The 25,631-nt window shown below is 40.4% G+C and overlaps 1 protein-coding gene across 10 annotated transcripts in view; it reads left to right on the forward strand.

Annotated features, from left to right (window-relative positions):
* Nucleotides 1-25,631, forward strand: part of OSBPL3 (oxysterol binding protein like 3) — a 141,737-nt gene that overhangs the window by 68,507 nt on the left and 47,599 nt on the right. For all 10 annotated transcript variants that reach the window (XM_061585754.1, XM_061585756.1, XM_061585752.1 and 7 more), the window contains 7 exons: nt 13,429-13,545; nt 13,711-13,764; nt 13,955-14,068; nt 18,317-18,487; nt 19,647-19,773; nt 21,816-21,919; nt 22,032-22,124. In XM_061585754.1, the coding sequence (XP_061441738.1) occupies nt 13,429-13,545; nt 13,711-13,764; nt 13,955-14,068; nt 18,317-18,487; nt 19,647-19,773; nt 21,816-21,919; nt 22,032-22,124 (780 nt within the window). The remainder of the gene's footprint in view (nt 1-13,428; nt 13,546-13,710; nt 13,765-13,954; nt 14,069-18,316; nt 18,488-19,646; nt 19,774-21,815; nt 21,920-22,031; nt 22,125-25,631) is intronic.

The following is a 25,631-nucleotide window of genomic DNA, read 5'->3' on the forward strand; positions in this document are numbered from 1 at the left end:
CTCACACAGCGGGTTACGTTCCGGACCCCTGCTGTAAAGCGAAAACCGCTGTAAAGCGGAACCCATTGATTAACATTGACCAAAATGGCACCCGATGGCAAAAAAATGCCGTAAAAGCGGAACAAGCGCTGTCAAAGCGGGGCCTTTCTGCAATTGACAACCGCTGCATTAGTGGAATGCTGTAAAGCAGGGCCCTATTGTACCGTATTAGGCTTTGTCCAAAACGGATGCACGTCCCTAGTATGGGAGATAGATCGCAGTTGCAGAGCTTCTTTCTGCCTTGGTGCTCAATATCTTTCAGTCTGTTTTAGTTTTATTACTGAATACTCTCTGGATTGTAAACATGAAACCCAAATAATTTGCATCTGATTACCCTGGGATTTCTTTCAGCACAACATGCAGATCTCTTTAGCTTGGTAGCTTTTATGATGTTATAATTTGCCTGGAGAGAATTCTTACCTTGTAACATGCAGTTTGTGGCTAGCTCTATTAAAGTTTTTATATTCCAGAAACATGTCAAATGTATGGTGTGGGTGTGGCCTTACATTTATTCCACTTTCAACAGTCATGCCTTCCCCCAAAGAATCTTGGGAAAGGTAGTTTGTGAAGGGTGCTGAGAGTTGTTAGGAGACCCCTGTTCCTCTCTTAGAGCTACAATTGCAAGAGTTCCATGGGAAAGAGGGACTGACTGTTAAATCACTCTGGAAATTGTTCTATAAGGGAAATAGTGTTCTAACAACTCTAAGCATCCTTCACAAACTACAGTTTCCAGGATTCTTTGGTGAAATCCATGACTGTTTAAAGGTACAATACTGCTTTAAATGTGTAGTGCAGATGGGGCCTAAGTTTCCCTGAGTTCAGTGGGGCTTACTTCCACCTAAGTGTTTTTACAGCCATAGATGCCTGTGTACTCATGACAGAAAAGCACAGTACTGAGCATCGTAAGATCGAGTGTGGTACCCGAGGAACAATGCAGTAACAGCTCTCGTGGGTGTAAAAAAAAAAAGGAAATGGAAAAAACATTTGTGCCATTTTTATGAACTGTAACAAATGTTGATGCTGCTGATGTAAACTCCTATCTTCCTCCACAAAGCCGCTTTCTATTTTTGGCACTTTCAAATATTCACTACAAGTGACTGCATTTTATTCTAGACAGAAGTCTGGCACTGTCATCTGGCATGTTCAAGGAGCCATAAGAGCAAGTATCAGTCTGAGAGCTATTCTAGTTTATTGCTTGTGGCTTCTAGGCGTTTTTAGTATACCACGTAGTGGAAAATTAGTGGCTTCTAGTTTATTATATTTAACATCAATTTTAACATCTAAGGCTTTCAGAAATAGATCATTAGAACATAATTGCCTTCCTGGATCAGTTCAGCAGTCCATCTAGTCCAGTATTCTGTCTCAGTCAGTGACTGTCTAGATGCCTATGTAAGCTCTGTATGCAGAACGTGATGGAGAGATCACACAAGAAATAGGTTGCTTCCCATCATCTGCTATTCAGAGGGATTCTGTGTCGGAACACGGAAGTTCCACTTTAACTATAATGGCTAATGGGTATTGTTAGATGTGTTGCTTTGTCTAATTCTTTTAAAAGGCTTCTAAGCTTTTTGCCATCACCTTGTCTCATAGGAGTGAATTATTTCAAGCTTCCGTAGTATTTTCATATGGTATCTGTTCTATCTCTAATACATCATATATGCATGGTGAAAGGAGCACAAGGCAGGTGGTGGTTTTAAGGTTAAAAAGAAGAGGTTATAGTATTTGAAAGCAAAAGATTGGAAGAATGGTAACTTTCCTCTAGGTTTCAGGCTGTTGTTTCCAGAGGTTTTATAATGTTGGTCTATCACTAGATAAGCTTTTGGGATATGGACTCCAGTAGTCTTGGCCACAAATTACATATTGCAAGATGAGTATTCTCCTGGCAGAAATGACATGAATAAGGGCACTGAGTTTGGTCCTGAAGAGCCTGTTCAGGATCAACATCAGCTACCTTACTATGACCTAGACTCCCATATTCTTGATTCTGCTAAATAAATATTTTAAATGATAATATTTTTACTTTATGACCACTTCAACTGGGATAAGTGGCACCACTTCCCTCCTATCCTGTATCCCCCTTCACTCTGAAAACTCATTGCCACTAATTTTGGAAGAAGAAAGGTTACTCACTTAAGGAGGAACTTAAGTTCCCACATCCACTGCCCCCTTTTATACTTTTAATAAGTTTCAGCAAGGGAGTACGTTGTTAGCAAGCTCTACACACACGCGCACACACACACACACACATGTGCATGCATGCACACATATATCCCTCTTTACTATTTTAAATATATCTGAGCAGACAAAAGAGAAACCCATCAGTTTCAGCCAGGCTAAAATGTTCTTTCTGTATGAGATGCAGTGGGGCAATATATGAATAAATAAGTTGTAGATCTTCTGCTCTTATATTGTATGATTCACTAATAGGCAAAAAAACTTGCAGTTTAAGAACGTACTTATACCCCACAGATATTTCTATCAAACTTTAAAAAGCAGAGAAATTGGACAGCTGTAGTGAATGCACCGGGGAGCAGGAGACCTGATCTCCTCTCTGAGATATTGGACTGCCCTACAAATTTGTCAAAATGCAAACACAATTTGGGTTGGTCTTTCACAGTCCAATCCACTTGCTGTGTAGCTTGGAAGAATTTGGTAACATGTGCCTCTGAGAACTCTCAGAGAAAAAAGTCCAAAAGGGCTCTGGGTTTTTTTCCTCTCTTTTTAGACTTTGAACTCTCTGTTCTCGTGTATCGCCATGAAAATTGAGAGGGTTGTTAAGCAAGCGTTTCTGAGTTCAGGACTATAAGTTTTGTAAGGTTTTGTTTTGAAATGAGCTTATGGGAAGCATCAGAATGGCATGTGGGGCATTTTCAATTTAACACTGTGGAATTAGAAAAATCCATGCTGGCTACAGTATTCAGCCACTCTCATGGCTGTATAATTTCCAATATCCTTACCTAAAGCCACATCTTGAATTCTATGTCAAGTTCAGTTCTGATTGCTCCAATGTGTAATTATAGTAGAACTAGAAAAGAACCTCAAACTGCAATCTGTAATATTGAATACTACTTCTGCTAAGAAAGGCTTAAAGGCTAAACTACTACAATTTTAGAAATGAAACTATTTCAGCTATTGTATGATATATACTTTTGATAAATGGAATAAGAGAAAAGGCAGGAGCCAGGAATGCCTGCCAGTTTTTCTCCAGTCTTGCTGCTTAGTAGCAGCAGGTAGATCTATTACATTCAGTGTGAGATTAAATGGGTTATATGGGTCACTCAGCTGGTAGCTGAACTCAAAATCTAAAATGGCAGTTTATAATGCCTCATATTGGCTAATTTTAATGGAGAATCCCTTCTAAATAGAGAAGCACTTTTATCCCATCAACAAACAATTTGGTGTAATTGTGCTCTTTTTAATGTATTCAGTTGTTGCACAGTTAATTGCAAGTTTTATGTTCTAGTCCTATTGTAGGTATTATATATTTATTTATTTATTGCACTTGTATACCGCCCCATAGCCGAAGCTCTCTGGGCGGTTTACAGCAACCAAAAACATTAAAACAAATATACAATTTAAAACTCATATTTTAAAAACAATTTAAAACACAATTTAAAAATTTAAAACGATTTAAAATGCTAAAATGCCTGGGAGAAGAGAAAGTTGGTAGAAGGCACTCTGTGCCACCGAGGCTGCCTGAGCCTCAAGTGACAGAGATGGTTCTAGGAGAACCCCCAAGCTATGAACCTGCTCCTTCAGGGGGAGTGCAACCCCATCCCGGACAGGTTGGACATTCACCATCCAGTCAGAAGAACTACCCACTAGCAGCATCTCAGTCTTGTCTGGATTGAGCCTCAGTTTATTAGCCCTCATCCAGTCCATTGTCGCAGTCAGCCACCGGTTCAGCACATCGACAGCGTCACCAGTTACTGATTTCACAGAAGCAACTGAGCACATTAGGATGGTGAATAAAGAGATTTACAGAGCAGTCCTATCCTCTCACTATGCCAGCATGGTGGGGAAATAAAGCTGCCACTATACTGGTAGAACAGCCCCATATCTTATACTTGCCCAGTCTGGGAGAGGGAGATGCATACATAACCCAGTAAAAACCAAATGGTACCAAAAATAAACAAAAAAACCCAGATCTTCCCACAGCCTACCTGAAAACACTGCCAGCTCCCCTCCAAATCAGGAGCAGAGCAACATGCTCGCTGGGGCACTGCCCCAAATATCCCCAAGAAGAAAACATTTTACACACACTGGTATTTGGGAGGGAAGGTTGGAGATCTGGTATGGAAGGCTGAGGTGCGTGGGTGGGAACATGAAAGCAGCATGACCATTAAGCAGAAACGTACACACACGCACAGAGAGAGAGAGAGAGAGCCATAGAGGATGAATCATCCAATACGATACCTGCAGAAAGTTGGTACAACTTCTAGCACAATTTTTAAAATCTCTTTAAACCATTATTGGAATTTTTATAGTAAATGTGCATTGTGGCTATAGTTTTAGGATCTTCCCATCTCTCCCTCTCCCAGCTCATTTCTTTTCATTTTTAGACATCAAATTGCAATTATGCATCCCTATATTAATTTTAGCAGTTTGCTTTCGCTTTAACAAAATATCTCTTAAAATCACCTTTGTTGGGTGATTTTAATGGGATCATTAAAAAAACACAAATGTGTTTCCTAATTACCAGGTTCCTCTTTTCATGGAACTACTTTGTCACACTTTATTAGTTTTTATCCTGCTTTCCGTTCAAGAAAAATCAAAACCGTTTGAATGATAAATCAAATAGAGATTGCAATCATACACAGGCTGTAGTTCTATACTCATGTTCATGGGAGTAAATCCCATTCAACTCTGCAGAGCTTATTTATGAGTTGACATGTACAGGACAGGACTTCATTGACAACGTCACAAAATTAAAAAGCTACAATTGCAGTAAAAACAAAAGCAGCATGAAAATATCAAATAAGACAGCAGGATAAAATTTTAAAGGAACTAAAATGTTTAAAATAAGCAGATGAAACAAAATCTATAAAAGCAGCACATCAAGCATTACAAAAAAGCTAGCTGAAATAAAAACATTTTCAGTCACTGCCTGAAAATAGGCAAATGGGGAGCCTGGCTGCTTTCCACTGAGGATATCCTATTATCTAGGCATCACCACATAGAAGGTCCTGTCCCTTGAATCTGCTCACCTAACCACATGTAGGGGCATACCTTTTTTCTGGGTTTGGTTTTGTGAACTGCCATGGAACTTTCCCATTTGTTTGGAACTTTTAGATGAGATCATAAGATCCTGGTGTTAATGTTAAAACTAGCTTAACTGCATCATTCTGCCCTTGACTACAGGGTTCTGTTCTTTTTTTTTTAATGAATTGCAACCACAGCCCTCCCCCCCCCCCGATCTAGATCAGGACTCTAGAGTGGGAGTAGAAGGTCTTTAAATATTTGCTGCATACTACCAGTTTGGATTGGGCTCTCCTCTGCTGCACTGGCATGTGTGTGTGTGTCGTCAAGGGCAGAACTTTAAGGTCATGTGTAATTTGTCCTGAAGTCAGTCTAACTGTGGAATTGCATCTTTCAAAAAGTTTTTCCATGCTGAGCAACACTACCCTTTAAGACAAACCAAAAAGGAGGCTAAGTTTTGTAACTGGTCTCAGTGAAAGGACAGACCCACTTTTATAAAATTCCTCTGCCTGCCGTATGTAATACATGTTTTTTTGATACCTAGATATCTTTTGCCTCTGTGAGGACTGATGCTATACACTCCATGTGACAGATGTGATACCTTTTGTCTGCAGAGAGTTGGTAATGTGTCCCCTCAGTCTCATTTTAATTAGGTGTTGTCAGTTTTAATGAAAGGGATCCTTGGCAAGAAATTTGATGATATATGAACCTTCAGTCTCCATAAAGACTCCTAAGTCTTTTTTAACTCTCTCCTCCCACAGCAAATAGTCAAAGGACAAATCAAAATAGCTCTAGCTAAAATATAGTCATTCATTTCTGAGGGTCACATCCTACTCTTTAATTTTGTACTCTGGTAACAGATATCTGACAGTCAAACCTTCATGTCAATTTTGAACGTTATACATGCATTTATATTGCCACTTCCCCGAGCATAAAGCACTTTGTGTTTCACTGAGGAAAACAGTGATTTAAGTATACATACACCATTCCCAGCAGAAGATTTGTGTGTGTGTTTTGTACTCTGGTATCTGTACCAGATTATAAAGTGCAAAATGAGAAAGCAGTTCTCCAAGAAAATGTTTCTGATGTGAAGGCATTCTAGCTGGCTTTTAATTTTAATTTGTTGTTAAGAGCCTGGTCTTCTAGTCTAGGTAACCTAATGAGATTACAGGGATTTCTCAAGCACAGGTTTGTTTTGAAACCAGCATTTTCCCAAATGTTAAAAGCTTCGAAATTAGACTGTGGAGCACAGCCTTGATGTTACTAAAAATGTAATCCCCCGCCCCTGTCTTTTAAAAGTGATTTTTATCATAAACTCAATATGAGTAGGAAGGAGTTTTGCTTCACAAGTCCTTGTGCCAGAAATGAATGAGCTGAAAGCAGAGTGCTGAACAGGAGTTCTGCAAAATGTTACGATGAGGAATATGATCTTCCTTGTTCATTATCTGAGATCTGTTAGCCAGACTACATGACACTGCAGATAGCCTGTTATTTCAGTTTGCTACCTAATGTAGTTCTGTCTCTTAATTTAGGCAAAACTAGAGATGTGAAGGGCTGGGAAAAAAGCAGGTGGGTTTTTTTTGTTTTCCCCCAAAGCATTTTTGGTTCCCCCCCCCAAAAAAATAGGGGGGAGACTGGAAAAGAACCCTAGGGTTTTTTTCAGGCCTTCATGTCTAGAACTCGCCAATAGCTGGTTAGGGTACTGTCTTGGGATCTTCTGTACATCTTTCTGAACAACTTTGAGGGAATCGGGAGATACAGAAGTCAAACATAATGTGAAATGCAGGGAGTAGCAATGGTGAAAAAGAGATGCAAAGGCATGACAAGGTGACTTACTTTTCCCATTTGCTGATAGAAAAATGTTGCAGGAGGGAGACATTTTGATAAGTTGAAGGAAGTTTTTTGGGGGAAGGCTAACCACGTGCCCCTGCCATGGTTGCTTCTCATGGTAGCTAGCTGCAAGATGGTGGCACTTCCCCCAGATGTGCTTATGAATTACACTTTGTAATGGTATAATGTCACCCACAGAGGCATTATTGTGGGAGGGATGGTGGCTGGCAGTCAGCATTAGACAAGGACACTGCAGACAGTAGGAAAAGAATGAAAGGGGTAAGTAGGTTTTAGGGCCCTCCCCCCCAAAACAAATTTGCCAAAACTTTGGGCATTTGGTTTACATTTACTTTAGAATTCCTGGAATAATGGAATTATTATAATGGAAGCAGTAAATACAATACTGGAGTGTGAGGGTGTCAGCTCTACACTGCGTCAGCAGTGCCGGTGGGGGGCTGGAAATTCCTGGGTGGTTGGCAGGGAAGCGAAGTCCTTAGCCGGCAGTCTGGCCATAAATCTGCCAGGTCTAGGAGGAGGGGAGCTGATAAGGGCCAGGCTTGTCCGAAGCGTACTTGCCGAGTCAGGAGTCCAGAAGCAAGGTCAGTAGAGGCCCGGGATCAAGTGCCAAGGGGTCAGTCCAAAAGAGGGTGCCAGGAAACTAGGAACACACAAGCCACGCCTGACGTTGCAGTCAGCAACAAGCTGCAGCCAAGATGTGCCTTATAAAGAGCAGGTTGGACAGCAGGTGTGAGCCCTCAGCGTTTGGGCCTTAAGGAGACAGGCCTGCCTCTCTTCTGCCTGACCTTCTGCTGTCTACGTTCTGCAGGTGAGGGGGGAGTATCCTGTTCACTGTCTGTGTCTGGCTGCAGGGCCTCTGCTGTCCCTGGGGTGCTCTGCAGCTGAGGGGGAGAAGGAGCTGGATTCTCAGGAGTTTCCTCTGTGTTTCCTTCTGAGTCTGCTGCACCTGGGTCTGCTGCTGTTACTCCTGAGTCGTCCTCATCGCAGGAGTCCTCTGACGGGGCCATGACAGAGGGTTCCATGTAGAGTTTTTTAAAAAACCAACCCTGCTGCTTCCTTTGAATTATATAGCCCAAAGTAAAATCGCTTGTTTTTGGAGGTCAAAATCGTGTGTGTGTGTGTGTGTGTGTGTAGTAATTGCATGATTAGTATTATGCTTGACACAATAAAGAGAACACTGGTGTGCACCCTTATACAAATAAATACATTTCTTTATTCTTTTGCTTACTCATACATGGCTGCTCCTGGAATGGAAATGTTTCCCACGCTCCTTTAACCCTCCATAGGAAACCCTATTTGTCTCTTGTGGAATTCTTGCATGTGGCTGATGTGAAGCACTGAAGTGGAAGGGAATTGACTGGGCCTGCAGGCCTAAGATTCTCTGACTCTCATGAACTCTAAACAAAGCATTTGTGCAATTTCATGTCACTTTATCAAATCCTTTGCAACGTTACATTACAGTTTTTGAAATACAGGGACAGGTGGCTGAGAGGATTTGTCTTTGGCCTGGTGGTTTCCAAATCAGTCTCAATGATTTGTCAAAGCCGTTTTCCCTGTTTTCCATCATAAATATGTTTTCTCATATCTCATGACATCGGTATTATTATTACTATTATTATAACTATTATGTTAATTGTATTTATATACCGCCTTTCTACCAAGGCACCCAATGTGGTTGTATTTTATTGTATTTTATCTATGTTGTGCACCGCCCTGAGAGCCCCTGGGCTGTGGACGGTATATAAATTGAATAAAATAATAAATAATAAATAATAATAATACAGTGTTAATACTAAAGCAAATAAATGATTGAAAATATAAAGTTGGCCAGTGGTGGGGGAGAGGAGAGTCTGACTGGAGCAGGCCATGATGTTGTCTTTGCCTATCTGCCTCGTTCTCATTTCCACAATTATTGCATCAAGCAATAATTGCATCTGTTTGTCTGAAGGTTAATCTGGAAAGAAAGGGAATTTACTCTCATGCATCATACAATCACAGTATAAGGATGCTTATACAGTAAGTCTCATGGCTAATGTCCCTATCTTCAAAAAGGGCAAAAAGGAGGAACCGGAACTACAGACCAGTCATCCTGACATCAATCCCTGGGAAAATTCTGGAGCAGATTATAAATTTGTAAGCACTTTGAAAACAATGCAGCGATTACTGGAAGCCAACATTGATTTATCAAGAACAAATCCTGCCAGACTAATCTTATCTCATTTTTTGATCGGGTAACCTCTCTGGTAGACTGTGGGAATGCTGTGGACGTAATATATCTTGAATTCAGCAAAGCTTTTTTGACTAAATACGCCACAATATTCTGATTAGCAAACTAGGTAAATATGGGCTGGATGGAACAACTATCAGGTGGATCCAGAGTTGGCTACAGAGTCATACTTGAAGAGTGCTTATCAGTGGTTCCTTCTCAAACTGTGAGGAGGTGATGAGCAGGGTACCACAGGGCTCAGTCTTGAGCCCAGTGATCTTCAACATTTTTATTAATGACTTGGATGAGGAAGTGCAGGGAATGCTTATCAAATTTATTTATTTATTTATTGAATTTATTAGTCGCCCATCTGGCTGGCTGTCCAGCCACTCTGGGCGACGTACAAGATAGGCATACGATACCTTGACATTAAAAATCAAAGCACAATGAAGATAAAATCTAGCCTACCCCAAAAGCTTGCCTGAAGAGCCAGGTCTTCAAGGCCCAGCGGAAACTCATCATGGAAGGGGCATGGGAGAGATAATTTGGGAGGGAGTTCCACAGGGTGAGGGCCACAACTGAAAAAGCCCTCTCTCTAGTCCTCACCAGTTTGGGTGTTTTGACTGATGGGATGGAGAGGTCTTTTGAGGCTGATCTTATTGGGCGGCATAGCTGATGATGCTGGAGGCACTCCTTTAGATAGACTGGGCCGAAACCATATAGAGATTTAAAGGTCAAAACCAACACCTTGAATTGGGCCTGGTAAGCAACGGGTAACCAGTGCAACTCTTTTAGAACTGGAGTGATATGATCTCACCAACGGCTGCCTTTAATCAGGTGCGCCGCCGCGTTCTGTACCAGTTGCAGCTTCCGGACCATTTTCAAGGGTAGCCCCACATAGAGCGCATTACAGTAGTCTAGGCGAGAGGAGACCAGGGCATGTACCACCGATGGGAGCAGATGATTGGGAAGGTAGGGGCGTAGTCTCCATATCAGATGGAGTTGATACAGCGCTGCCCAGCTCACAGCCGAAACCTGAGCTTCCATGGACAGTTGGGAGTCAAGAATGACCCCGAGGCTGCGGACCTGGTCTTTCAGGGGCAATTGTACCCCATTGAGCACCAGGTCCAAATCCCCTAATCTTCCCTTGTCTCCCACAAACAGTACCTTGGTTTTGTCAGGGTTCAGCTTCAGCTTATTTCTTCCCATCCAGCCACTCACGGATTCCAGGGACTTGGATAGGGTTTCTACAGCCAACCTTGGTGAAGATTTAAATGAGAGATAGAGCTGCTTGTCATCTGCATGTTGGTGACACTGCAGCCCAAATCTCCTGATGATAGTCCCCAGCAGCTTTATATACATGTTAAATAGCATCAGGGAGAGGATGGAGCCCTGTGGCACCCCACAAGTGAGAGGCCAAGGGTCCAAAACCTCATCCCCCAATGCTACTCTTTGGTGCCTATTAGAGAGGAAGGAATGGAACCACTGCAATACAGTGCCCCCTATGCCTAATCCCTCCAGGCGATCCAGAAGGATACCATGGTCAATGGTATCAAAAGCCGCTGAGATGTCCAGGAGGACGAGGAAGGTGCACCACCCCTATCCAACGCTCTCCTCATATCATCCACCAAGGCGACCAAGGCTATTTCAGTCCCATGTCGAGGCCTGAAACCTGACTGAAATGGATCCAGATAATCCGCTTCCTCCAATTGCGCTTGCAAATTTGTAGATGATACAAAATTGGGAGGGGTAACTAATGTTCTAGAAGAGAGAATCAAAATTCAAACTGATCTTAATAGCTGGAGCATTGGGCTGAAAACAACAGAATGAAATTTAACAGGGATAAGTGCAAAGTTCTACACCTAGGAAGAAGAAACCAAATGCACAGTTATACATTGGGGGATACTCGGCTCAGCAGTATGACGTCTGAGAAGGATCTTGGAATTGTTGCTTATCTTAAGCTGAATATGAGCCAACAGTGTGATGTGGCTGCAAAAAAGGCAAATGCTATTTTAGGCTGCATTAACAGACGTATAGTTTCCAAATTGTGTGAATTACTAGTTCCCCTCTATTCAGCACTGGTTAGGTCTCATCTTGAGCACTGCATCCAGTTCTAGACACCACACTTTAAGAAGGATGCAGACAGAGTCAAACAGAGGGGTCTTGATGGGCTGCAGCATTGGGCTGAAAACAACAGAATAGTTCTACACCTAGGAAAAAGAAACCAAATGCACAGTTATAAGATGGGGGATATTTGGCTCAACAATACTACCTGCAAGAAGGATCGTGGAATTGTTGTTGATCACAAGCCGAATATAAGCCAACAGTGCGGTGTGGCTGCAAAAAAAGCAAATGCTATTTTAGTCTGCATTAACAGAAGTATAGTTCCGAAATCACATGAAGTACTAGTTCCCCTCTATTTGGTACTGGTTAGACTTCATCTTAGACACCACACTTTAAGAAGGATGCAGACAAACTGGAACGAGTTCAGAGGAGGGCAACGAGGATGATCAGGGGACTAGAAACAAAGCCCTGTGAGGACAGACTGAAAGGACTGGGCACGTTTAACTGAGAAGAGAAGACTGAGGGGAGATATGATTGCACTTTTCAAGTACTCCACACAGAGGAAGGCCAGGATCTCTTCTTGATTGTCTCAGAGTGCAGGACATAGAATAATGGGCTCAAGTTACAGGAAACCAGATTTCAGCCGAACATCAGGAAAAACTTCCTGACTGTTAGAGCAGTACGACTGTGGAACAAATTCCCTAGGGAGATGATGGGCTCTAAACCACTGGAGGCATTCAAGAGGCAACTGGACTGTCACCTGTCAGGTATGCTTTAATTTGGATTCCTGCATTGAGCAGGGGGTTGGACTCAATGGCCTTATAGGCCCTTTCCATCTCTACAATTCTATGATTCTATCCCTAGCTACCCTATATAGTACAGAGGGTTGTATTCAACTAAATCCTTTTTAACATTTTACACCCCTCCCCAAACACTTTAACAGCACCCTACAGTCATTAGCCCAATGGATCAGACCCACTTATTGATCTGTTGGGCCATGTACTTCAGCTAACCAAAGTCCACGCCAAATACAAGAAGCCTTCTAGTTAGTTTACTTCTTTGCCAACATGTGGAGTCTTGGGATGAGTTTCTGCCAGATCACTGAGTGAACAGGAATTATTGTGAATGTCTTCCATTCCTTGCAGAGCCCTAAGTGGCAGAAAAGGTATTTGGCAGGTTCTAGAGTCTGGTAATGGTTGGAAGTGACTGACTAGAAGGCAGGGCATAAGGATCACTATTGGCTTTTTCAAGTTTTAAAAAAGTATCTCAAGGGGCCTGAAATGGGTTGTATTAATGCACTTCATGAGGCAATGCCTGCATTTGTATGTTTGTTATGGGAACGTGCCTGAGTGATCCTTGGGGTTGTAGCTCTCCTCCTCTGATGCAGGCATGAGAGGCAGATTGCAAGCTTTTACTGCTGTTTTTGACTAACCACAGTTTAGTGATATGTCTGACTTGGACAAACCATGGTTACAGTAGTCTTAATTATAGCTCACTAAAACAAGGCAATATCAAACCATGGTTTATGAAGACAGTTTGTTTCAATAGACCATAATTAGATTAACAGACTTCTTGCATACAACTAAACTGCATGTAAGTGAAAACAAGCGAAAACTTCCAAACTCCTCTTCCTGGTTATTCCTGAGGAGGAGAGTGAAGCCCACCTAGACTTGTTCCTGTAACAATCAAATATAGGTTGTTTTATCTGAATGTAGCTGTTGAATAAAACAAATGTGTTTAATTTACTTTGCATACTGTCTGATGGAAGCTATAGTTGAGAACATCTAGATAGCACCAGGTTGGCAAAGGCTGCTCCAAGCACTACAATGAACAGATTTTTATGTGCTCTTCTTCTGTTTTCTGCCCATAATGACAGCCTGACTCACAGACTGAAGCAGCTCCATTGAAGGCAGAAGCCCATTGGGGCTGTCAGTTGAAATCCAAGTGTCTTCAGACAACTTGGATTAGGGTTTGGTAGGTTGTTAATGTGTCAACAATGTTCCTTTTGTCTCTGTCCTCTCATTTGAGGAAGGAAAACCCATCACATGTTTTGGACCTTTGTTTCTGAACAGGACAGCTGGGAAATAGTAGAAGGACTACGGGGAGCCATGAATTACACACAGGAACCACAGAAACAGGAAGGCTACCTGCTGAAAAAGAGGAAGTGGCCTTTGAAAGGCTGGCACAAGGTAAGAACTAAAAATCATCCCTGGAGTTAGTGCCACTAACATTTTAATCACTTGGTCTGGTGTCCTTCTCAAAAGGTGTTTCATGAAGAAGTATTGCAGCTCTTAAACTAAAATACATGTACCATTTTATGCGTCCTGACTAAAAGAGTTGTCTCTGCGTTACAGAGATGCTTCTTTCTGGATAAAGGGATTTTGAAATATGCAAAGAGTCCAGCGGACGTAAGTACCTCAAAGGCATATTGTGCAAATGTTGTCATAGGAATTAATTTGATGTCTCCTTAGGTTTTTGTGAATGAAAAAAGTGATGGCTGGTAAGGACATGAATAGGTAGAAAGAGGTAATCCTGAATGTTAGGGCTTCTGCTGTCCTCTCCCTGAATTGAAATAATTATTTTTCAATGCCTTGACAGATAGAGAGAGGGAAGCTGCATGGATGTATAGATGTCGGACTTTCAGTGATGTCTGTGAAAAAATCAACAAAATGTATAGATTTGGATACAGAAGAACACATTTATCATTTAAAGGTAAACCTATTTAAGTAATATTAGGATGTGTTCTGCAGCTGGAAAAGATTGCATTCAACCTAGAGAGCTTCATGTATTTCCTCAGAATCCTGTTGAATCTGCTATATATGCCTAATTTATTTAGTTTGCTTAAAATACTATTTTATTCTGAACTGTGTACAAGGTCAAATCTTACTCTAAACTTGGACCCAAGGTGTCACATGTGGCTGTGAAAGTAATAATTTAACTTGCATTCCCATACATGGGGAGCATAGTTTTAACCACTTAATATGCTTTTGATGTTTAACGTACTTTTAAAGTATGTAATGTTGCCATATTCATTATTCATAGAGTAATGATTATTCCCTGATATGCTTTTTAGTATGAAATATTATGATTACATGTTAACCTCCTGCTGTAGATGAATTTTTTTGTGTGTATTGTAGTATAATATAGTGTAGTGCATCAGAATATCAGAGTTATGGAAGATCTGTTTTTAATCTTCAGAGGAATAATTAAACTGAGTGAACTAGAAACCCTTTTGGCTTTCAGTAATGTGTCTGTAGCTAAGATAAATCAAAGCGCTGCTACTGCTGTTCTCCCATAGTGTTCACAAGTCTGCATTCCAAGATGCATATAACACTAAACATTATGGATATTTTTTTAAAAGCCTTTTGATCAGAGCAACACTTGGCGACAGAATTTAAGCTGCTATTGGTATTTAGCTTTGGCTCCAGATGAAGCCACAGAAAGGGCATGATGGCTTTAAGTTGGGCCACAACAGAGTCATAACCCATACAAGACAAAATCGACTGATATGGGACTTCCGGGAAGGGTGACTTAGCCTGTGCCTGCTTTTGAGACGGGCTCCTGCCTCAAAAGAAGCTTATTCAGATATATCAGTCAGTTTTTTCTTTTTTTTTGACTGATTAAACTTCTCCCGGGTAGGGAGAAACGAAGAGATTAACCTCAAAGCCTATTTTTGTTGGGACGACCAGATCTCATTAATTTATGGGACGAGGTCCAGCCGACGAAGGTGGGACGGATTTTCAACAGCAAGCTCTATCTGATAAAGCGAACGTTCATCTTATCTTCTAAGAGAGAACGCACTAACAGGCAAGCACCCTTCTTTCTATATTTTTCTTTTACTTGACTTAAATTGTTGCTGTTTAAAAGAGATTTGCCAGATTGATCGGTTTTTGACATCTCACTGGGGAGCCATAACTTCTCTCTGCTACGCACTAATTAATAGCTTATCTCTGTTTTTGTTGCAAAAAGCTGTCCTGGATTTGCATTCTAAAGATATACACAGAAGAGGGATTTCTATTCCAGATTTTTATTTTGAAGAATATTATATTGTCTGAGACTACTCTCTTTTTGGTCTATTTTATTTTGACGAATCTGTTTTCTGACGACTGCCATTAATTGTTTCGATCCTGGGAACTGCATTTTGTTTACTTAACTATGGAGAGATAAGGCTGTCTGCTCTGTTTATACTGTGATGTCACCAAGTTTGGAGTATTAACCCAATTGTTGCTGAAATAAGAAGTGGTTTTCCTATATTTTTCTTTTAAAATGGCAATTAAGAAAGTGGCTGAGAATCTGGAAATAACTATGTTTCAGAAAATAATGGATGAGATTGAGATAACGAAACAAAACCTGCGACAGGGTTGTAAGGAGTTGAAAATTGAATTGAGTAAAATGACGCAGGAGATTAAAGATATAGGGGTCCCTGTGAGAGAGGTGACCCTGGAAGGGGTCCCTGTGAGAGAGGAGACCCCGGAGATTGGAACAAACGTGGAACAGGAAAAAGATTTGGAGTCTATGGACTTTAGAAATAAAATCTATTGTTTGGAGACACAGGAGATTAAAGACATAGGGGTCCTTGTGAGAGAGGAGACCCTGGAGACTGGAACAGGGGTCCCTGTGAGAGAGGAGACCCTGGAGACTGGAACAGGGGTCCCTGTGAGAGAGGAGACCCCGGAGATTGGAACAAACGTGGAACAGGAAAAAGATTTGGAGTCTATGGACTTTAGAAATAAAATCTATTGTTTGGAACTCAATGTTATCTCTGAAGAAATTAATGAAGATTCTAGAGATAAAGTTATCAATGGCATGGATAATCTTCTGGACTGGAATGACGTGATGGAGCCCAATATAGAGAAAATCTATGGAATTAACTGCAGCCATGTGACAATGGAAAAACTTTCAAGAGATGACCCAGTGTATTTTGAAAAAAAGAACAGAGATATGATTTTACAGCAGTATTTCAGCAACCTATTCAGAATGGATGGCAAGAAAATATTTGGGATAGAGGTAATTCCCATCAGACTCTTACTATATGACTATGGCTTTGACAGCAAGATTATTATGGAATACTGATAATGGAAGATTGGATACTGAAATTACTGGACTTAACAAGACTACTGAAGATGGAAGATGGAAAATGGAACTAATAGGGATAATAGAACAATGGCTACTGAAATTACTGAACCTAACAGATTCTGATGTGATGGATTAATTGAAATGTTTATTTTGACTATGGTTATGACAATAAGATTATCATAATTAGTAATGAGATGGATTAATCGATATGCTTATCTGGAAAAAAAAAATTGATAGATATATTTCTTAAAGAATTGAAACCTCTCTTTGACTTTTTGTGGAAAGAATAAAGTAATGTTTATGAGATTTGATGATTAAGTAAGATAACTATTGGAGGAAAGTGATTTTATAATATGACTTAAGAGACAGGATTGTTATATATTATAGACTTATAACTGATCTGATCTTTGACAAATGGGAAGTCAATATTTTACTCTTTATTTTTTATTTTTATTTTTATTTTTATTTTTTTTTTTGTTTAACTATTTTTGATTTTGTTTTTTGTCTTTGAATGTTTTATGATTTCGTCTTGTATGTTTTATGAAAATTTGAATAAAAATTATTGAAAAAAACAAAAACAAAATCGACTGATATGGTGCCCCAATGGCTGCATGCTGCTGCTACTGCAGCTGAAAATGAAAAAACTTTGGATTAAGATTGAGGTGTATTTTTTATGTGTGAAAAGTGTCCGATATATTTAATATTTGATGTGTTCAAATTATAATCTTTTAAACATTTTAGTTAGTTTTGGAGATAGACTTGGAATCCATGTTTCTGACCAGAAACTTCAGACTAGGATTTGAGTTGAAAGAATTTGTGTCAATCAGGCTTCTGTACAGAATACAACTTGTGCATACTGCAACTCAAAAAGACATGTAAAAGGAGCAGAGAATTAGCATGTAGAATCAGTTGCTACTTTATTTTTGGTTCACTGGTCTGATTGGCCTATTTGGAACATTTAAAAAATCATTCAACAAGACAGGCCGCACATTGTGGTCGCTGTGTCATTCCTTACTCTCTACGCTTAGCCAATACCTTCCATGATATCTTCCCCTTTGTTCTACTGCTTGCTTGTGCCAGGCCCTGTTTGCTACCATATAGCATTGTATGCCTGGCCTTTCGTCCTCCCTGAAGTTCAAGATTCCCTCAGTCACTATGCTGAGAAGTAGAAACAAGTTACAGGACATCACTACAACAAGTCCCTTCCATCTGCTACAGCAAAAAGTTTGTCCTCTGTAGGAGTTCAGCTCTAAGGAGAGTGTTGCACTCAAGTCCTGCTTGTTGGCCACTGTGAAAGCAGAATGCTGGACAACATAGGCCTAAATCAGTGGTTCCTAATCTTTTTTTTTCTTCCCATGGACCACTTGAACATTGCTGATGGTCTTGGTGGATGGCTGAATGATTTTCTGCCTGTTGTAGCAATTGGAATGTGCTGTGCCAGAAGCTGATTGATTTTTAATTGTATTTTTATTGGTTCTTTTATTTCTTATATTGTATTTAATTGTATTACAATTTGCATTCCATAGAATTCACACTGTCATACAATAAAATGCAGTATAAGAAATAAAAGGACCAATAAAAAACAACTAAAAATCAGAATTACTATTTATTGTAGACCATGCTGCGGACCACCTGAGTGAAGCTTGGAGACCACTGGTGGTCCATGAACCACAGTTTAGGAACCCGTGGACTAGATTGGTGTGACCCAGCAGGCCTCTTCACCAGTGGCAAGGCAGTTTTTGGCTAGAGAATTATCATTCCTTTGTTAAAGATTTTGAACCAACTGAAGGGAGATAAATGAGATCTTTCAGCCGACTTATGCTGAGTACTAATAACTTGGGTTAGTATAACTATTGTTTTTATAGCCTCTGTTTTTCCCTCTAGGCAAAATCTCAGGAAGTCTTTGATGAATGGGTAGCAAAGCTGCGCCATCATAGAATGTACCGTCAAAATGAAATTTCCATGTTTCCACATGACATCAACAACCATTTCTTTTCAGCATCTTCTGTTACAGACTCCATGACTGGCCTTTTGGAATCCACGGCAAGCAGAAAGGTAGAAACCACATTTATGATAGACGATGGGCTTTCCTTGGAGATTAATTTGGTCTGACCTCTATGTGTAGAGTAAAAAAAGAATGTAGTTGATAGGTGACATTGAGAAACATCTGTGATATGAGGTGCAGAAGCTCAAACTCAAAAAGTCAGAAGAAAGGAAATTGAGAAGTAAAGAAACATTGTGGTGGTCATTCTTTTCTCCTTTTTCTGTACCAGTAAATGTAAAGAATGTCAACAAAAATTGTGCCTTTTCTGGGTGGCTCCAAAATGAAACAAAAAAAACCCAATTCAAAATAAAACTTCATCCAAGTAAATTGATAGTAAGCAACATGGTTTTAGTTTACATTAACCAAAGAGAGGGTCACTTCTCATGATCTTTTTATGTATTAACTTTGGATTGATGAATATTTCTGTGATGGGGTAGCCAATGTGGTGCCTTGCACATGTTGTTGGACTACAGCTCTCATCGCTCATTGGCCAGGCTGGCTGGGGCTGATGTGAGTTGCAGTCCAGAACATATGGAGGGTGCCACATTGGGTGTAACTATTCTATGGCATTTGATAGGATACAAAATCCACTATAGTCCATATTCACGTTCCTTGCTTCCTGTTCTTCTTCTAATTGCTTGGTAATTGAAGTGCAAGAGTGTCTTCACCAGGGCCATGAAAGGGCCTTCAAACATTCATAGTAGTCTGATAGGTGTTCATAGACAAATTCATTGGTGATAGTGAAGCAGCTGAGAAGTATTTCCAATTTGGGCACGTGGAAATGATAGCAAAAATTGGCTTGTAAGGGTTGAATTTGATAATTTGAGCAGGGGTTAAGGCCTCTGGGTGTATTTTATCATGCAGCTAACCGCCAGACTAACAAAGGTACAAAGGGAGGTTTTAATGCAGAGATGGAGAACCTGTGGCTGTCCAGATATCGTTGGACTCCAACTCCCATCAGCCCCAGCCAGCATGGCCAGGTTCCCAATCCCTGCTGTAATGCATGCACCTTTATTATTTGGGGAAATTACCCTTTCAAAGCCTTCTCAATCTGAATTTTAAAGCTCAGTATTTATTTTCAAGTGTCATCCACCTTAACAAATCATGCAAAGTATTTTTTCCCTTTTGGGATATTTTTATTGATGATGTAATCATGTTTCCATGGAACAGAGAGGCAGCATGACACACCAAAATTCAGTGCAGACTGGAAGTAGTTTATCATTCTCCTGTTCAAACAATGAGTCAAGGATTCCACCTTGGCTGCAGTCTTCTGAGGATATGGAAAGATGTTCAAAAGGTAACTTTCTTCTAGTAGAACTTCAAACTTTTAAATTACTTTGCTTTCACAGAATTTTTTCACAATTCTCTGTCATATACCCATCCTGGAGCAACAGCTTCCGTATAAACTTTGAAGTTTTATAGCTAGATAGAGCATGTGGTTCTGAAGTTAGGGCTGCTCTTCCTCCTTTGCATTTCAAGCATTTCAAGCACAAATTACCTGACTTAGCAATTGCTGCAGCCTTAAAAGGGCTGGACTCTAATCAATGGCTGCAGTTCAGATGGAGAGTCTAAAATACTTTGTTCCCTGTTAAGGAGAACATTGGCAAATAGATTAATGGTGGAAAATGTGTGTGTGAGTGAGAGAGAGAGAGAGAGATGTGTGCCCTGGGAACAAAAATAGGTGTTTTGTTTTGTTTTTTGCTTCTTTTCCAGGCATGTTGTATAGGAATCTTTTTGGTTAAATTGGATTTTGTCAGAAGTGTTATAAAGTATAAGTTAGGGCTGGGAAACCAGTGGCCCTCCAGATGTTGTTAGACTCCAACTCCTGTCAGCCCCAGGCAGCATAGCTAATGATCTGGGATGATGGGAATTGTAGGACAACAGGTTCCCCATCAGTGGCGTAAATCGTTGCCCTAGTAGTATGCCCCTTCTCACCTCAGCTTGGGGGGGGGGTCCCTCATAGTGGAGGTTTTAAAAAAATCTCCAGTTTGCTGCTGCATTCTCTGGGAAGGAGTGGAGAGCTTGTGTCTCAGTACTCTCAGAATGGGAGGGAAAACAGAGGAGACTTTCAGGTGCACAGGAACTGCAACTAGTTTGCAGACCAGATTGAGAACATGGGAAGCTGTCTTATACTGAGGCAGGCCATTGGTCCATCTAGCTTAGTACTATCTACATTGACTTGGCAGCGGTTCTCCAGCGTCTCATGCAGGGAATCTACCTGGAGATGCAAGGGATTGAATCTGGGACCTTCTACATGCAAAACAGATGCTCTACAGCTACACAGAGCTACACAGCCCTTCTCCAATTGAAAATCACACATAGAGAACCATTATTCAAGAATGCCCCTGAAAAAGGATTTATTCCAAAACACATTGGGCCCAATAAGTCTTTTTTCCTGTGCATTTGGGGGTTTCCTCCATTTTTTTCTCTGTAACTTCTGTTTTTCCGTCTGTTTTTCTTGTTTCTGAGTGCTGTCAGCATGTCAAGTATCCCAAAGTTCTCCCAGAAGTTATTTTTGAGAAAGCATTGGGTACAAATAGGTCAAACATGTGGACTGCCTTTTAAACTCTCTTCTCTCCTACTCCTTTAGAGGGAGAGGTTTTCTAATGGGGTGTATATGTATGGGGCAGGGGAGATTTAACCATTCAGGAAACACTGAGTGAAAAACTACCCCCCAGAGCTTAGTTTATACTTAGGGAACATCTTCTCCAGGCTTATTTATGTGTAAGTAAAACTGAGTTACAAAAACTACTTCAATTTTTATTAGGGCTTTTTCAGTTATATTATTGTAACATAGTACTAATTTAGATGCATCTTAAGAGTTCAACAATCCCATCCAGCTCCTCAAGGAAACTAATAATTACAATGACAACAATACTAGATTACATTATTGTGCCGTTATTCTAAAGAATTATGCATCCATATCAAGGTGAAATGTATTAATGCTATAAGAAATGAAATTTAAAAAGGTCACTGTGTTCAAAGATGTCAGTAAACTCTCTTTTCTACCTTGAAAAGATAATGTAGATTTTAAAAAAAAGTATTTTTGAAAGCCATTTTTTCATAGGTGGTGTGTTCTTGCACCATAGTTTTCAGTGTGCTAAAATTCTAGCACCCTAGATATCCACCTATTCATAATGTTCATTTTGATAGTTGTTTCAACAAATCCTGGAAGAATAACCACAGAATGAAAGTATAACAGATAGCCAGCCACATCCTTTATATCCTGTAACTGAATACCCAGTAATCAACTATCATCTAAAGTTCTGCTGAAAGATACACTGTGCATTTTGTCCCTCTTTTTCAAAGCACTGAAAAGCATTTCTTTGTTCCAAACAGACCTCTCCCACTGTCAAAACTATCTCTTGGAAATGAGCCAGCTTTTGCAAAGCATGGAAGTTCTCCACAGGACATACTCAGCACCTGCCATAAATGCCATGCAGGTTTGTTATGGAAATGGCTACTTCTGTTAGGTCATGCTGCTAGCTCATGTTAGCTTCCTTCCTAGATTTGTGATAAATGGCACTCTTCTCTTTTCCATGTGCTGGTCTAAAGGGCATCCCCTTTGAAAGTCCTAAAAAGGAAAAAAGAACACACAGAAGATGGTGTTCCCGAGCGCTTGGTAAAGATCCTAAAGGAATGTTGCAGGTAACCAACTTTGCTTTGCCCACCCCAGTCCCCACCCCGTGCCTTCCAGCTTAGCCTAAAATACAGTATGAATGAACCGATGAAAACTAATTTTCTCCAATATAATTGATAGTCTTTGGTAATTGCTATCTATGACAGATGGTGATTTCATTCTGCTGGTGCAAGCAGTGTGTAGTATGAGCAGAGGATGCTGTATTATTGAACTTTTAACAACATAATAAATAACATTTATCTCCAAGATTGGTTCCATTCCTCTGGAAAGTGCACATTTATTTGGGCTGTGGAGTTTATAGGGGCTCCAGAAGAATGAAGGGGGCAGCTCAGAAGTAAAAGTACACAAGGCAATACTAAGCATCTCCCACTAAAGGATCTCTGGTAGCAGACCCTTAAGCCTTACAACGCTGTGGTCTTTTAGGGGGTAGAGGTGCTAGTCTAGTGTTGGTCTGACACAGATGAGGGTAGAGTTATACATGCTATAGCTTTGGCATACTTTTCAATTGAATGGGCAGGTAGGATTATTTGGCTACAGTCAAACATTCAATAGAGTCAGGAGCACCCTTGAATGAATAGCAGCTTTCTATTGAATCACAGCATCAGCAGCGTGAATAAGTGAGAGTCCCTTGCTCTGCAGCCCTGCAGATGAGCATACACCTCATTTTTGGAGCAAATATTCCTTGTCCTCCAACTTTCTGAAGGCTTCTGCCTTCTCCCCCAGTTTAAGCAGCATGGCCCAGATTCTCTTATGACCATAGCCATCTCTGAATGAGAACACATGCTTCAGGCAGGAATACATACACAAGGAATAGGAGAGACTCTGCTCTAGGGTTACTGGCTAGCCAGAATTTGACCTCTAATAATGGGATGGAGAAGCTTTTTCAGGCCAAGGGCCTCATTACCCCAAGGTAATCTGTTGGAGGCCACATTCCTGTAATGGGTGGGGCCAGAGCCAAACACGCAGTTGCACAGCCTTAACACACACAGACACAACCCTCTCATGCGTCTGCAGACATGCAGCTATTTCCTGTGGAAACAGAGGTATATATTTACCGTATATTCCGGCGTATAAGACGACTGGGCGTATAAGACGACCCCCAACTTTTCCAGTTAAAATATAGAGTTTGGGATATACTCGCCGTATAAGACTACCCCTGCTTATGACATGCAGGTACTTAGCAGGAAAACTGTCACTTATAAACTTATAAATATTAATATTTGGATTGTCCAGTTGTTTTGTTTTTGTGCCTAGGAATTACCACCAAAAACTGGGGAAAGATGTGAGAAATCTTTTTTTTAAAAGCAACATTAAATGCCTAGACTCTAGTTTCCAACACTATGGAGTATTTATTGATTGATTAAGAGAATTTATATCCTGCCCTTTTGTTGTTAAAAACAGAGCTCAGCATAGCTTACAAATATAGTAAAAACAATAAAAATACACAATCAGAGAAAAACAAGCCAAAATGTTAGGAAAAGGAGTCTTTCACACCACATGCTCAGTTCTAAATACTGTTGCAGCAAGTTTTACAAGTTCCTCCAGTATTCCACTGGTGCAGGCACTCAGACATTCAAAGTACTGTATGTTTCTTAGGTTTTATAAAAGCAGAGCTTTGCTTAACTCAAAATTTCTTCTCCCTTTAATAACCACATCTACACAGGTTCCACCTCCATACTCAAAATGAAACTGAGCCTGGAAGTGTACAACAACCCCACACATACCTTGCTAATTCGATTATCAATGCCAGGATGTCTGTCTTATCGACTACTCTCCTGCTCCCCCCCCCCCACACACACACCAGGCATCATGAAAGACCCAGTCCTGGGCTCAGAAAGAAAATAAATATCTGGTCCTCTTCAAAGTATTGATAAGCCTCTTGTTTTAATTGAAATAATAATTATAAATTCTTGTTCTTATCACTAATGGGAGTTAATTATCTTGCATATGCTGCTGTTGCTTCTATGGCTGTAACGGAGTGAGGTTAAAGATAAGTGAAATGCAAATAGGAAAAAAAAATACAGAAGGCAGTAACACTTTCCTAAATGTAATACCATACCAACCACAACAAGATTCCTATAAGGCAAAAAACTAAGCATCTCACAACCAGTCAGGATTCCTAACCAAAAACCAAAAATATGATAAATGAAGAAATATTTATATAAGCATAACTATCAAATATATTTATTATTTACACAAACTGTAAAGATATTTACAGTGCAATCCTAAATTTATTTATTCAGAAGCCAAGTCCCAGCGTATTCAATGGGGCTTACTCAAACAGGGACAGAAATGCAACCTCAAGTGATAAGCAACTTCATTCACACAACCCAAAATTCCGAATCATGCCACTTTACACTGTTTTGCAACTGTTTATACTTGTTTTTATGGTTATTGGATTTTAAATGGCTTTATTTCTTGTTGTGAGCTGCCTTGGTTTCCAACCCTACCTCACAGGGGTGTTGGAAAGACTCCATACACACACGCACACACTGCAGATGTATAAATACATACAGCCCATATAATAGTTTATTGTCAAACCAATTGGTCATTGCAGAAAAATCAGTATTAGTTTTTTAAAAATCAGTATTAGTTTCCTACAGAATAAAAACTGCAATACCTAAGTAAGCCCTGCCTACTTGCTTTAAAATAGGACTGGGGGGGGGGCGGCAGAAAGAGAACACAAACACAATTCTTTTTTACATTCACTCCAAAGTCCCACTGATTTTCAGCACATTCATAATCATGTCTACTCAAAAGTAATTCCTACTGAATTCAATAGGATTTACTCTGGACATATGGGATTAGCAGTGTTTTTACCCCCAAAAGCAACCATTGGGAAGGTTTTCAAAACACTGCCCAGGATCTGACTCCTACACACAACAGGGGGAAAAACTGAAATGTATATACCTACCCGATTTATGAGATTTTCAGATAAACAGGAGGGAAAACCACCATTTTCTGGCCTCGCAATTGCAGACACTGCCACCAAACAAACACTTCACTGATTGGCTGAAATCCTGAACGGGCGGGGTTAAAGCTACGAAGTGCTATACAGTAGTTTAAAAAAAGATTTAACCGGGGGGGGGGTGCCTGACGTTTTTATATATATCTCGAGAACCGCACCACCTAGAAACTTAATTTTTTTTTAAATGAAAGCTGAGAATCCGGGCCACCTAAGGGGCTAGCCGGGCGCCGGGTGGCATGCTTACAATCCGGGTAAAACCCGGCTATCCGGGCAATATGGCAACCCTAATAAGACGACACCCGGCGTATAAGACGACCCCCGACTTTGGAGAAGATTTTCCAGGGTTAAAAAGTTGTCTTATACGCCGGAATATACGGTAATTCTCAGGAACTCCACTGAAGTTTCACCTTCCGTTTTCTCCATAGCTTTTTCTTGCCAAGTTATAAAGAGCACCCTTTAACTGTTTTAATTGTGAAAAAAGCAAAAAGAACTCAGTACACCCAGTAGACGAATGCAAATCCCACCCAGCGCACTGCAGAATAGCAAG

Source organism: Rhineura floridana, chromosome 10 (genome assembly GCF_030035675.1).
Source record: "Rhineura floridana isolate rRhiFlo1 chromosome 10, rRhiFlo1.hap2, whole genome shotgun sequence".
Taxonomy (NCBI): domain Eukaryota; kingdom Metazoa; phylum Chordata; class Lepidosauria; order Squamata; family Rhineuridae; genus Rhineura; species Rhineura floridana.